Here is a 16,384-nt window from a genome sequence, read left to right as displayed (position 1 = left end):
ATAGATGAAGAAAGAAGCATTTGGAAAAATATAGTTAAAAGAAGAGACAGACTTATAGGCCACATACTAAGGCATCCTGGAATAATCGCTTTAATATTGGAAGGACAGGTAGAAGGGAAAAATTGTGTAGGCAGGCCACGTTTGGAATATGGAAAATCAATTGTTAGGGATGTAGGATGTAGAGGGTATACTGAAATGAAACGACTAGCACTAGATAGGGAATCTTGGGAGCTGCATCAAACCAGTCAAATGACTGAAGACAAAAAAAAAAAAAATTAAAGGGGTTCATAATAACAGCACAGAACATTTTTTTCAAAAACTAACTTGTTTAGAACAATTAATTTTTTTATAACTTTAAAATTATTTATTAAAGTTAATATTTATAAAATAATTTATACACAAAAAAAAAACTAATAAAAGAAAAATGTCAAAGACAAGTAATTTAAAATTTTATAAATACACCAAAGCAAAATAAAAAATATTTAACTTAAAATTAAAGTAAACAAATGATAAAAAAAAATTCATTGATTTCCGAGGAAGGGCGGCACACCCGGATCGCGAACAGACAGACGTTTTGTAGACAAACGTTTCTACAAACGTTTAAGCCGGTACATCTTGAACAAAGACATTTAAAAAATATTTTAAGGTTAGTTGTAAGAATGAACAATTACTGCCTAAATTAGAAAGCTTTCAAAGATGCTAAAAAAAAACTGCTCAATTCTGTTCGAAGCAGTATTATTATAAAATTTACGTTAATATCATATTTTATATGAAGATATAATGTAGCATTGTGTAACATGTAACATTATTTGGATGTATATTCATACATCCGAATAAAATCTTTCTTCAAGTAAAAAAAAAACATAGTATTTAAATCAATAGTTGATAAGTAAAAAATGAACATAAATCAGACGAACCTCACTTTTAACTTTAAAACACATGATTTGGATTTCGTCTCTATGGTTACTAATTTGTAAACATAAGCTGTTTAAATATCAATTTTATTAATATAAAATTATTAATAATATAAAGTATGCAAATTTATGTATGGATCGTTACTTGAACAATTTTTCCGATGTATGTTCATCTAAATTTAATTAAAAATGCTGAAATAAATTATAAATGAAATGCACATATATTATTACTTTATATATATATATATATATATATATATATATATATATATATATATTAATTAATTTCATAATTAATACATTTTATGAATTAATTATGTACAAATTAAAATTATCTAAGCTTTATGAATGAAATAAAATTATGAGAAAAGATAAAAGTTTTTTTTTAATGTATAGATAAGTCATAAAGACATAAAAAAATATGTCGCTAGCTAAATATGGGATCAATAATGTAACATTTTGTGGCTTTTATCAATGGAGAGACCTGTATCATATTATGCAACAGAAAGTAAAAAATTAACACTAATGATAATTTAAGAAATTTATTGTAAAGCAAACTTGAATAATGTTTTTTTATAAATTTTTCTTCTAAAATTACATTTAAAACTTTGTACAAAAAAGTTTTTTACAAAGTTTTTTAAAACGTTATAGAAAATAACTTAAAATACTATTAGTAAATGATAATAATAATTCGCGTTTTTTTAGATCTTCCAAAATTTTTTTAAATTTTTTACTATAAAACAGATTTTAGTTTAATAATTAAGCAAAGTATTTTATTTTAAACGAAAAATCAAATATAAAACCCTTACAACAGATAATTACAAAAAAAAAAATAAATAATAAATAAATTTACAGATAAGGAAAAAAAACAAAATTGATATAACCTAGTATATATTTTCAAGTAAATAATTAAACCGTAGTTTTTTATTAATTTTTAAAGAGAAAAACATTAAACTTAAAAAAATTGGTTAAATAAATATATATTTTTTTTAAAATTAAAATAAAACTATTTCTTTTAATATCAGTTAACGTATTTTATTCAGCCTAAAAATTTCGAATATTTTATACATTCTTTACCATATGTTAAAAAATAAATAAATAATTTATCAAATGACTAAAATAATGGCATTTTTTTATAAACATATTCTATATAGTTACCACACACAATCTATGGCATTCTCAAAAATAAAAAAAAATAAAATTATTTAGTTTTACAATTAAGGTAAATTAAATAAAAAAAATAAAAAATAAAAATAAATTTAAAAATACATGCAAAACAGGACATAAAAATGAGTTTTTTTTTTTAAATAAAATAAAAATGAATACAAAATAATAAGGTTGAACTCACACTGAATGAAGCTGAATTCGGTACAGTTTCTAACATGTTTCGTTAAAAGTAATACATTGCGTTGGCACTACAAATTAATTATTGTATTAAAATGGAACGAGTATGTTTTAGACGAACACACAACACAGAGATAACAATAAATAACACAGATGATTTAACAAAAAAACAACAAAAACAACATAAACGACAACGACAAGAATTAACCAATTAAATAAGACCACACTTATACCAGCTAGTCCAAGGTATTTAAATTACAATATTTATTATTATAATATTATTTATATAATTATTATAATATAAAAAACCTTCACTCCCGAAGTCTTCTTATCAACATTATCATTTTCAGATGTTTACTGAAGTACGTTATATTAAGAAAAAAAATTACAATCGACGTTGATACGTGGTAAGAATAAAAATGTAACCTTATTTTTTCTAAAATAATCTAGATCAGGCTTAACAGTTGGTGAATAGTACGGTTACGTTACTTCGTTCGTTCAACACCTTTAGCTCTACAGACAAAAACAAGGCTAGCAGTATATACGGGAAAACGGGAAGAATCAATTCCCGTCACAAACAGCAGAGCAGGCAAGGCGATAGCAAAATCCTTGTGCGCAAGCGTCGATTATATCAACACATTACATTCGACAAGTGTTCCCATTATTTAAATAAATATATATATATATTTTTGTACCTATTTTTTGGTTACCTATTTATTTATTTTTCGTTCAGTGGAAAAAAATTATATAATAATATATAAATAAATACTGTACTGTATGTATATCTACAGCATATATTATGTAAAATTTCTTGTTCGTTATCTTTGATATCTTAAAACAACTGGACCGATTTCAATATAACTTCCGTTACTTTTTCTCCCGGCTATAAAATATGTACGCGAAACTAAATCGGATCAAATTTTGCATGTCAGGGTTTTTGCAGATTCATGATCACTTAAAAAAAATCTGTAAGCATATATATATATATATATATATATATATATATATATATATACTTACGTATTTATATATACTTCGTATTTATATAAGTTGAGCTGTTTTATTGTTTGATATTTTGCAGACTGGATGGACCGATTTTAATAATATTTAATGATTTCTATACGTGGCACATTGATAATAATTAATTTTTGTCACAATCGGTCAAGGAGGCAGACAGATTAACAACCACATGGATCCCGTATCTTAAAATTTTACTAAAAGTGTAAATAAATTCTTTCACAAACTTTAATGCCCTTTAGGTAACCGAGATATTTCTGATGGTGTTTGATCTTACTCAAATGTCCATAAAAAAAGAGTTATTTTTATTTTTAGTTGATTTCCAAAGAATTGGGAAATTTCTACTGCATCAGGGTCATGTTTATTCATATATATATATATATATATATGTACGTTTAAAATTTTATCGTCCGCTCTGCGGGAGGCAAATATAACCGATTTTGACGAAACTTGGTGGGATGATCTAAATCTAGTAGAAATAGGACATTATTGATTTTCAAGCGAATCGGTTAACAGGAACCAAAGTTACAACCAAAAATGTGTTTTTGGAACATTTTCAGCTTCTTTATTCGTTCTACTGGGCGCAATTGTTTTTTTTACATTTCCTTTAATTTTCTTAGAATAAATTATTTTAAGACATAATGAGTACTGGTTTGATGCTTATCAACTGTTCTATACAAAGCCTATGTAGCAATGATGAAGCATACAAAATACTTTTATTTAACTGAAATGTCATAGGTAATATTTAAATAAACGATAATATATACTAACTTGATGAATTATATATACTTTCATGATAACAACTTTATTATATACTATAATGTGACTTTACTTTTTATTAATGATATACTACAGACTGAGCAACATAAAATCGAACCCATAATGAAACCGCTACCCAACACTATTTATGAAAGACTCTCACACAGCCAGCGCGACTAGTGGTTGTATATGTTACTACTGATTGTTGCTGCCGTTTTGTTGCAGTGCTATATTGTGAATGCAGTTGTGTTTAACCCACCTGGTTGATCTAGTGATGAACGCGTCTTCCCAAATCAGCTGATTTGGAAGTCGAGATTCCAGCGTTCAAGTCCTACTAAAGCCAGTTATTTTTACACGGATTTGAATACTAGATCGTGGATACCGGTGTTCTTTGGTGGTTGGGTTTAAAAATTAACCACACATCTCAGAAATGGTCTGAGATGTACAAGACTACACTTCATTTACATTCACACATACCATCCTCATTCATCCTCTGAAGTAATCCTGATGGTGGTTCCGGAGGCTTGTATTTGTGTAAAATGCCTTATTCGATCCAGGAGAGGACAGCTATAGTTGAGGCTTATATTCGTTCTGGATCGTTTGAAGAGTCACGTCAAGTATTTGTAGAAACTTTTCCCAATGCCTGAATCCCAGTGAAGACTTGTATATACGATTTAGTTAAAGAAATGGCGTACATCAGGTTCGGTTTCAAATGCAAAACGAAATAGGCAACCTTCCTTTAGGACTCCACATGATGTTGAAAGAATTACTGCCGGTCCAAAAAAATCACTACGCAAGTTATCCCAACAACCTGGTGTAAAATTTCATTCAGTGGCGGGGTAGATAGTAAGCCTATTTTTTTGCTTTTCATCAGTTATCGTTCTGCTCTTTATCTTTAGACTGGGTTAACAGATTTTTATAAAATTTTGTACGACGATTTCTAAATTAAGGGCACTGATGTCATTTAATTTTGGATAAAATTTATCAAGAGAGCGGGGAGGTAAAAGCCTCCTGGGTCTCAAATCTCAAAATTTGAATCAAAGAGTAGAATAATTTTTTTATACAAATCTTTACCTACATAATTACATACTTTAATTTCACACTTAATTTTTCTCCTAAGTTGTAGTCTGTTGAGGGCTAAGCCCTCGGTAGCCAGTTGTGTGTGGCTCTTTTTATTCGTTATTCATATATTAATGTCTGGAATCTTAAGTTATATTTCTGTAAAAATATACCCTCTCCAAAATGATTATATTTCTTGATATATTAAGGATAATAAAACCCAATATAAAAATTTGATGTGGACACCAAATCACTTCCTTGTACGGCTATTAAATTACATACACACATTTTTTTTACAAACGTATTTTTTTTTAAATTATTAATAAATCAATATATTTAAAATAAAAAAGTTAAAAAAAAGGAAATGAAGTCGAATTCGAACCGATGTGGCTTCCCCTTGTACGATCCAAATATTTCATTAATTAAAATTTTATTTGTCTATTACTCTGGAACCAATAAAAATAACCAATAAAAACTCTCAATGAGGGCTGATTACTGGAATTAAGAAAAAGTTCAAAATCCAAATCTTTTTGGATTTTGGACACTTTTGGTCTAGTCGATTGCAATCAAAACGGAAGGTGTACACCTAGATGTTACAACAGTCCTAAAGCCAAAATTTCAACATCCTATGGTTAATCTGTTTGAGTTATGCGAGATACATACATACGAACGTACAGACGTCACACCGAAACTAGTCAAAATGGATTCAGGGATGGTCAAAATGGATATTTCCGTTGAAATCTGAAAACCGAAATTTTTCGCGATTATAATACTTACTTTACGACCACTTTAAACCGATTCGATATTGCGCCTGTTAAGGGAGGTATGATTTTTTTTGTCTTCGAAACCCCATTTTTTCCACTGGTTGGTGATATCAAAAAACTTTACTTACATAAGTTTTAGGCCTTATTCAGAGGATAGTAGGAACATAATAAGTTATAGCGATATTTTGTTTTTTTTTTAAAAGCCCCCATTTCCACCCCCATGGTGCGATTTTGCCCATTAACGAACTCGAACGAGATTTTAGGTTGTTATATTTTATCTATCAATTTGAAAGTGATTGACGCAAAATTACGACAGTTATCGTGTCCACAAGAAAGTGAATTATAAATAAAAATGTATATATAAACTTTTGAACTGACGATGTTTTGGGGTCTGGGAGATGTGAAACGCGAAGATATGTCGAAATTTTCTGGAAGGTGAATCATGGTACCCATTACAATACGTATATTTTATGTGTGCGTAATGGATTGCGTAATGGGTTTTTTTAAAGGAGAAATTTGAATTACTGTTATCGTACTTTTGTCATTTGATGTGTGTGTGTGTGTGTGTGTGGGGGGGCGTGTGAGTGTATTTGTGACACATTTACTTTCAAACGCCTAATCCCATTTTTATAAAATTTAATAGTAATGCTCCTTGCATCTTTGCTAATAAGCAGTAATGATATATGATATATTTAACGTTTTTTCATTGAATTCACCGTTTCAAAATGATGGCCAATGAAGCTGTTAAAAGTGCGCCCGACTGTCATTCAATCATTAGGTAGGTGAATTTTTTACTTTTTGTAGGTGATTCAATCATGAAGCTCTCGTGGGAATTTCATAACTTATTTTCCTCGTGAAAGTAATAGAAAAAGTTCATATAAACATGTCCTAAAATTCTTCGTTTGCAAGTTACGGCTAGTGAAAGATTTCGCTCGGATTTCAGCTACCCTGGTGAAATAAGGTCATAATGAAATTTCCAGGACTTAATTAAGAGGCAGAATTAGTTATTTCCTGTGGTTTTAGACCTGAAAAATGGAATAAAATAGTTCCGAAAACCATATCTGCAGTAGTTTTTGAGAAATATGGGGTAAGAAACCAATAAATTACTACAAAAATTTTTTTTTTGCGTCTAACGAACAATAACTGGGATAAATGGTTAATAATCACGTAAAACTTTTAAGCAAAATTTGTAGAAAATTTAATTCTCAACAAAAGATAAATTGGAATAAAACATTGAAAAGGTAGAAAAATTCGAATTTTTATTTAGAAATAATACATTACTGCATTTATCGGGAAAGTATTTATTTAATGTAAACAAAAACCAAAATATTTCTTGGTGATGTGAAAAATCAGTAAAAACTAAATTTACTGTTAAAGAATTAAAAAAAAAAAACTGGAAATTACCCAACAATTGTAAAATAAAAATTACTTAGATAATTTTTTTATTAATTTCAGAAATACAATAAATTATTTGAAAAATTATTATTTAAAAGTTAGCAGTAGAATAACAACAGTTGATCAACAATGCGCAATACTGTCATTTCGATACACAATGTTAAGATCAAAAACCAAAAGAAATCACTAATTCTGCTCCTTAATTAACGTCCTAAAAATTTCAGTACGATCTCATTTCACCGGGATAGCAGAATCCGAGCGAAGTTTTTTACTAGCCGTTACTCGCAAACTAAGCATTTTACGATGTATTCGTATGCTTACAAAACCTTTTCCACTATTTTCACTTGTAGAATAGGTTATGATAGTCCCGGGAGAATTTCATTATACACACTCTGTATATTATATTTCTAAATAATTGAAAAATAAATTGGGGGAAAAATAAGAACATAGTGGAATTATCTCATCAATAATTATCAGTCACTCAAGTCCGGTGTACCTAGAAACAGGGCTTTTGCAGTAGATTATTTTTGGCACTGGTTAAACTTTTCACAATTAATTACGATCTGCAACTTCGTTTTATATTCTATTTCACGTTTTACTTTATTAATTCAATTTCTTTATAGAACTCAATATGTAAATGTCAATACGAAATGACTTTAGAAGTATCATTAACTTTAGAAGTATCACAACTCATTTATATACAGAATCTAAGAGGCACAAATAACTTCTTTTTTTTTTTAAATATTAAAACTCATAAATATTCCTAGGCTGCCCGGAAAGTATATCTATAATCTATTATGTCCTCATAAATGAGAGACAATTTCTCGGGTTCGTTGAGTATCTTTTAATATTAAAAACTATACAAATTCGCAGATTCAAAAGATCATGTTCCTCTGTAGAGGAGTGCAAAGTAAATATTCTTGAAGATTATAGAATTAAAGATCATTATCAGAGAATATTTAAACGGCATCTTAATTTGACTTCATTTAACAAACAATATTAAAAGCGAATGGCACGATCTCATATGGGAATTAATGAGAGCGCCTTTTGAACGTTTGAGAAAACGCAAAATAATGTATAATAATACTAGATAATTACTTTTTTGGAATGATGAAATGTTACTACCGATAAAAAAAGGAGCTTATCTTAAATTTTAATGATAAAAATCCTGAAAATACATCAGAATATCAGCGGAAGCTGCTATAATGAGATTCATAAATGTAAAAGAAAAGGTTGGGAACGCTTTGTAACTTGATGCGAACAGCACAGATGAAAACTTAAAAAATTTTGAACAGCCTAAACAGTGACAAGATTCAAATAAATCTAATTTCAGAGAGAGTAGATTAGACTACTTTCAATTAATATGGAAATCAGATAAAGGCAACATTATAGGTTAATTAGAATAAAACGTTTTATACAATTAACAGACTTGAAACTTAAGACTTTGCAGAAATCGTTAAGCTTCTGATCCTGATGATGATAAAATAGAGATAATCAAGGTCGCTTCAAAAGTTTTTCAGGAAAGATTGTAATCGTTTTTCAATGTTTGTCTTGTAGATAGGATATGTACCCGATTCACGGAAAAAACTGTGATAGTTCCCATTTTCAAAAAAGATAATAGACATGAATGCAGAATCTACGATGACATAAGTCTATTTGATTCAGGTTGAAATGTTTTCAAAAACATTACTTGTAAAATGAATTTGCAGACTGAGAGATGTTTACAAGAACATGGATTTAGGTGTTGTCAAGGATAAGTAGAAGATACAACGAAAATATCTAGAAAAAAAATTATGAACCAGGAACTCAAGTTTAGGTGGTAGTAGAAGAAAATGGGGGACAGACCGTGCAAGAGACCTACCTCAGGGCAGATAATGAAGATACAGCTAATTACATCCCTAAATTATTCTAAAAGTATCTGTAGTTCATCCCTAACAACATACATAAGAGTTCTTATTTTCTGAATATGTACCACTGAATTATATCTAAATTACACAGGTTGTCCCAAAAATAATACACAACTGATTTGGATTCTAACAAAGTCTATTTTTACACAAAATCAAGTTTATAGCTCGTCTATATAAACTCCCCCATGCGTAATGCACGCTCGCCAACGGTCTGACAGTTTTTGGGTTCCTCTCAGGAGACGATCTTTGTTGAATGTCCAGTTTCCTGGGACACGGCAGCAGATAACTCTTTCAAACTGTTAAAACGAATTTTTCGGAGTGATTCTTTGAGCTTTGAAAAGAGTGCCCAACAGACTGAAATCAGGGCGAAGGGTTTCCCAACCAATATGAGGCAACTCGCAATATGAGGCCGCGCATTGCCATGGAAAGTTGACATAACATTGTCAATTTTTTTATGGGCGTAGTTTTCAAACTTTGGGTCGCACAACCTTATGAATGAAGTTTCTGTAATAAGTAGCAGTCATACTAGCACCACTTGGCATTCTGTCCGTAGAAATAGCACCCATCTTATCGCAAGCGAAAATCATAATTTGCTTCACTTTTAGTTGCATGCGACGATATGTCTTAGGTCTTGGAGAGTTTCGACTCTTTCAATAAACTGCTTTGTGACTTCAGTTCATGTTCAAAGTCACGTATCCACGTTTCATCAGTAGTAATTACTGGATTTAACTGCTCGTCTTTCCTTTCATAACGTGCAAGCACTTCTCGTCCAAATTTCAGACGCGTCGCTTTTTGCTGCCCATACAGTTGGGCGAGGTAATCACGCGCGACCTTTTTTGCGCAAATGTTCTGTTTAAATGCCGTGTACTGTAGTTTTTGGTATTCCGGTTTCATTTTCGATTTATCACACAGTCATGCGACGGACTTCGTCGATCACCATGGCAACAATAGCGATTGTTATGTTGTCTATAACAGTAGACGCTCGCCGAGAGCGTGGTTAATCTGCAGTACTCCTTCTGCCCTCTCTAAACCTTTTATGCCGACGCTGTACGATGATGTTATTTTCAGTATCATCACCAAATACTTCCTGTAATGACTGATAAATTATTGGCACAGTATTGTTTCTTAAAGTTTCGATTTTGATGTATGCGCGTTGTTCGAATTTTGTTATGTGACCAGAGTTCATTTCTGCCTCTTCTTCAGAATGCACTGACATCGTTACGTATTTAATAAACTCCGAACAAGTTATATGACCTACTAAGTAAAATTTCAGGGTACACACTGCCGGTTGCCGCAAGTCGTTCCGTGTCTTCATTTTTGTGCGCAATCGTACAGAGTATTAATTTTAGGACAACCCTCGTATTTTCATCATTAGAACAAATAATTATCCATTTCGGTTGTAAAATAAGATCCTACAGCTTCCATTCGGTTACTTAATAGAGAGGGAAACTCACACATGTAGTTCATCCAGTTCAGTTAGACGCAATTTCCGTTGCTAAATTTAAAAATAAGAAGGATATATTATTAAGAATAACTGGTCAAAAAACAGAAAAGATCACTCTAATTATGAAAACTATAACGAGAAGGAATAACGAAACGGTAAACGAAAAACTAGTAAAGTTTGTTGCATCACAACAAACAGTAGTTCTAAATCAAAATGGTTGAAATTACACCCAATTAAGGAATAAAGCCAAAAAAAATAAATAAATAAAATAGTCTCGAAAAATTCTCTTGCATACATATATATATATATATATATATAGTACATATAAAATAGATTCAACTTGATCCACCCGAGTGTACAGAATTGAATAAAATAAAATGACACTCACTTTATTTTTTCATAAAATCTACAAAAGCGCTTTCGCGGCAATCAGCATTTTCAGTTGTAGATATTTTTCTTCTTTTTTTTTAACATTTAGTTTTAGATTACATATTAAACTCAAAGTTAAAAATTAAAGTATAATAAATTAAAAAATATAAAGAATTAAAAAATAAAATTTATGTGGATTTGAACCTTAGCACTCTCGACTTCGAAATCAGCTGATTTGCGATGACGAGTTCACCACTAGACCAACCCGGTGGGTCAACCAAACATAACCTCGACTAATTAACAGTAATGTTTAATCAATTAAATAATAAATTCAGTAATTACTGATAATAGTCGAGTTGTTATTTTAATAAATAAAATAAGTTAATATGGAGAATATGAAAAATCACCTGTATATTTAATAAATTGGTATATATTTATTAAATTCTCCAACATTGGAGGCGATTAATCAGATTCACCGGTAATTATGCATAATCACCGGATTAATCAAATTTACCGCAACATATATACAAAAAAATAAATTTTTACGTAATATTAAATAATAACTAATTTCTTTAACTTTCAAACACAAACACTGATTATTTTAAATTTAATTATAATATGTTCGGCCCAAAATATAAGATTGATATCAAATTTGTTTTTTTACTTTTCCTAACGATATATCTATTCAGAAGAGAATTCAAATCTTTTATTTTAAATTAAATACATCTTCAAATACAGGTATCAGTGTACACAAACACATACCCGCTCCCGCTTTTAAATAAACACACAATGTAAAGCATATTGATCAGTGAAACTTGTATTTTAGTGTTATTGTATTACGGTTGTTTGGTGCGGGTGCTAGTGAACGGATCGTAGAAAGGGAGGAAATTTACTGAAGAGAAGGCTATTCATGGTAAAAGGAGAGCAAAGGCCTAATAAGGGGTAAAGAGTGACTCAGAGAGAGAGAGAAATATACATAGATAGAAAGATAAAGAGAGAGTTTAAGAGAGGGGAGTGACGGAAGTTTGAGAAGAGATGTTGAATGATAACAGGTGAATAAATTGCCACCCCAATTTCCCTGCTTCATTTCAGAAATCAATTTCCTGTTGAAACTCTGTTTACTACCCTTTTGTATATTAAAATTATAAATAAATTATTTATTTTCTTATATAATAATATATATATATATATATATTTTATTTATTTATTTTTTGTTGTTGACGTTATTTATTCATCGATCTTTTTTCTGTTATATTTAAGACATACAAATCTGAAAAAAACCCTAAAGAAATTTATTCATACTTATCATATACGTAATATGATTTTTTATACACAACTAAATCAGAATTTCCATAAATAAAATTTCTTTGTACGGTTAAATTTAGAATATTTCAGCTGATCTGAATTATTCTTACATCACTGAACTAAAAGGAAGATTTTATAAATAAATTTAAACAGATAACTACTGGTTTTTTTAGTGGGAATTAAGAATTATACTAAGAACATATCATATTTTAAACATACTTACAATTTTTGTAGGGTAATGTTTTAAGTCGTTAACTAAATCGCATTCTTAAAAAAATTATGATAACTCAAAAAACAAAGATGGAATTTTATTTTGATACATTATTTTTCAGAATCAAGTAACATTCTTTGAATTAACAAAAATCTAAAACAGAATTTTAAATTGTTCACAGTTTTTGTAAACAGATGAAAACATTTTTTTTTTTTTTTTGTAAACTAGTGTAAAACAACCTATTTTCATTAGAAAACCTTGTCTAAATCATGAAATTGTTGAGTTTTAAACCTTTTTTTTTTGTCTAGTTACATTTTGAGTTGCTACTAAGTAATGTTCTGCTGTGAGTAGTTGCATGGTTCCTGCAGAGAAAATTTAAACATATTGTTGAGTTTATTTTTATTTATTTATTAAAACTGAACCCAACTATTTCTCTTTTTCTCACTATCTCTCTACATTAATTTATATATACGGTATACTACGGTCGTTCGGAAAGTTTTCGACCTGATGTAAGTAAGTTTAGGAGCAAGTATGACCAAATAACTATATTTTTCCACTATGATCCTTTAGATGGCGTGGTGCGAAGTTTCAGAAGCGTAGTTGGTTGTTTGTGGCAAATTTTAATATTTGTGATAGAATAAGCAGGTTTTGATCTTCTCTAGAAAAATGGATAAAATTCAAATTTGAATTGAAATAAAGTAATTTGTTTTAAAAGGTTTAACCCCGATGGACATACAAAAAGAATTAGATTCTACTTTAAAGAATTCTTTCTCTTCGTTTTCGACGGTAAAAAATTAGGCCGCTGATTTTAAACGTGATCGTACGTTCATTCAAGGTGATGAACGTTTGTAGACTCCCAAAAACCGCGATGATTGACGAAATCGTGACAAAAATTCACAGTCGTATTAAATAGTCACCGGCTGAAGGTACGCGAGCTTACTCACAATGCAAACATCTCGATAGACGTGTCCCACTTACACTACATGTTACAGGATGTTTTGGTTTGCAAAAGCTTTCCGCTCGATGGTTACCGTTTTCGTTGACAGCAGTTGACCAAAAACGCATTCGACTAAACACTTCTGAAGGGTATTTAAACGCGATTCCACTGAGTTTCTTCCACCTTTTATAACAATAGATGAAACGTGGATTCACAATACAAACCAGATATCAAACAGATTTTGGGAACAGTTGGAAGTGTGTCAGTGAAAGCGAAAACGGTTCCATCTCTAGGAAAAGTATGACTACAGTTTTTTTTTTTATTCTCGTGGTGTAGTGCTTATAGACTACATGGACAAAAGACCATCACCAGGGATATGATTCATTATTGGACAACTGAGGGCTAAACACAACATCCGGTTAAAAAAGAATGTGCTCTTTTACCACGATAATGCGGCTGCATACAAGTCTCGGATTGTAGCTGCAAAACTCCATGATCTATGCATTGAAGGTATTCCCACATACGCCGTATTTATCGGATTTGACTCCCAGCGATTATTTCCTCATCCCACCTGTAGAAACGGCTCGCTGGACGAAGATTCACTTTAAATGATGAGAAAGCTGAGACAACCGCTTATTTTGCAGAGTTGGACAAATCGCATTAAACAGAATGAATTAAAAAGTTGGAAAGTAATTGGCCTTAAATATCTAACTACAAACATTAGACTGAAAAATAAATAAAAGATTCTGAAAAATCGTATGTTTCCTTTGTCAGGCCGGAAACTTTCGGAAGGCCCTCGCGTGCGCGCGCGTATGAATGAATAAACCTTTATTTCCCTTGCACAAAATATGACATAAAGAAAAATTACAACATATAATTAGGAAACATAATACCTGCAAAGGATAACCTGTGCGCAAGTTATATTTATTTGTATTGAAAGAGGGTGAGGGGGGAGAAAATTTATAGAAATTTGATTCTATCAACATTTCGTAGGCAGAAAATAGATGTAATTTTTCGTAACAAGCGCTACAAAAATTTTGTATAATTTGCTTTGGTGATGTTACCCTCTTGCTCATCCGGGGCAAAGACTTCTGATAAATATCTTCCCTGTGTGTAAATGAACATCGAACAAATCCACTGGAAATAAAAGGAATGATATCAATGTTAAAGGAAACGGTCAGTGAGAAGAGGAAATTAATATATAATAAAATTCTGGATTTAAAGTTGTGAAAGATGTTATTCAAATGCTATGTGTAATTACCTTGTTATATGGAATTTATTCTTGGACGATGAGGAAGAGGAAGAGGGACTAGATTGAGGCTTTTGAGATGTGGATATGGAGAAGGATGAGAAAGTAAAATGGATGGGTAAAGTGAGGAATGAGGAAGTAATGAACAGGATTAATGAAGAGACGCGGGCAATACGCAAAATAAAAGGAAATGGTTAGGACTTGTGATTAGAGGAAATGGAATCTTGACAACTGCATCGGAAGGGCCAGCAGAAGGAGAAATGAAGAAGAATGATGAGGTTAATAGATGAGGTGACGATTGGAACCACAAGGAGAAGAAATAGAAGGCTTGGAACAGAAGTGGATGGAGACAGTTGTGGCGTAAGGAAACTACCGCCAGGCAGAACACCAATCGATAATGATGACTTTTGTTATTTATTTAGATACAATTAATGGAGCGTTTGGCGCCTCGGGTATTAGCTTCAACAATGATAATAGATTACCAAACTGCTGAGAATAGATTTTATTTTTATTATCATTCCATTTTATTCAAAACTGAAGTCCTATTATGGGTGCTTATTATCACGTTAGGCAATTATCTTGACTTGTCTGGATTTATTTGTTTGTACAAGATTACGCATGAACAACAAATTCACTTTTAATTAGTTGAATATGCTGTGTAACATTTCAGCACGTCAAGCCCATTGTAAAACAAATGATACTCATCCCACAAGTGACATGTTTAATAGCCTCACTACAGAGATCGGTTGTGTAAAAAACATCATCACTCTCAAAGAAATTAACTCAGATTTTTACTACTACATGCTTTACGTGAATCATGTATTATAAGATACAATGTAAAACTACGGTATATATATCTGTATGAAAGGATATATATTTTATTTTTTCTAGGAGAGATAATTAAAATTACATTTACATTTTTAATTGAAAATTTAAAAAATATAATACAAGTACAAACATTCTACTAGGTTTTTTCTATATTTAGAAAAACAAAAACCGTAGAGAAGTTAAAAATGAAAAGGTTAAACTAGCAAAGGCGCTTATCGTCCTTGTTTTTATAATTAAAACAAGGGTTGTGAAGTAGCTTTTTAAATAAAACCCTTCAGTTTTATTAAGCTGCTCCAGATGGGTAAATAAGAAAATGTTTTTTTTTCTACAAACACAAGATAAAATTATTACGTAAAATTTTTTTTTGCCATAGAAAAAATATTACGTAACAAATTTCACCAATAATTATAGGAAAAAACGTCCTGTAAACTATATTATAATTTTTTTTAATGGACTCATCAATCATCCATTAGTGTCAAACTATTTCCTTTTTCTACCACTTCAAATTATTTTCTATCTTTTACACAATTTCCGGTAAACAATTCCTCCCTTTGAATGTAGGACGGACCTTTCTAAGAATAACATTTGTTGAAATGGCCTAAAGACAAAATTCAAGGTATATTCTCACCAATTTCTATTCCCTTAAAGCTATTTCGTATACCTGTCCTGTATTCTATTACATTTCATTTTAAATAGGTAAATAGAATTATGTTTGAAACGTAAACAAATTTAATTATTTCTTGGAATTACGAATTTCTCTCAAGTTTACTAGAGTGTATGTTTCGTTACAGACCCAACAACTAAAATAAGAAACAATATTTAAGTATAAAACCCTGAAAAATCAAAAAAAGTTAAAAAACATACCCCAATAATATTACGCAA

At 30.4% G+C, this 16,384-nt stretch overlaps 1 protein-coding gene across 3 annotated transcripts in view; it reads right to left on the bottom strand.

The window, feature by feature from the left end:
- The window catches only part of Rab26 (RAS oncogene family member Rab26), a 483,609-nt gene that overhangs the window by 410,799 nt on the left and 56,426 nt on the right, over positions 1-16,384 (bottom strand). The window contains exon 1 of one of the 3 annotated variants that reach the window (XM_075363853.1): positions 2,263-2,789. The exons of 1 other annotated variant lie outside the window; for it this stretch is intronic. In XM_075363853.1, the coding sequence (XP_075219968.1) occupies positions 2,263-2,298 (36 nt within the window). In that variant the 5' untranslated portion in view covers positions 2,299-2,789. Of the gene's footprint in view, positions 1-2,262; positions 2,790-16,384 lie in introns of those variants that run through there. One more of the 3 variants, XM_075363857.1, reaches the window with a different exon arrangement.

The sequence above is a fragment of the Lycorma delicatula genome, chromosome 4 (genome assembly GCF_047948215.1).
Source record: "Lycorma delicatula isolate Av1 chromosome 4, ASM4794821v1, whole genome shotgun sequence".
NCBI lineage: Eukaryota > Metazoa > Arthropoda > Insecta > Hemiptera > Fulgoridae > Lycorma > Lycorma delicatula.
The sequence above is the reverse complement of the archived record's forward strand: the minus strand, read 5'-3'. Positions and strand labels throughout refer to the sequence as shown.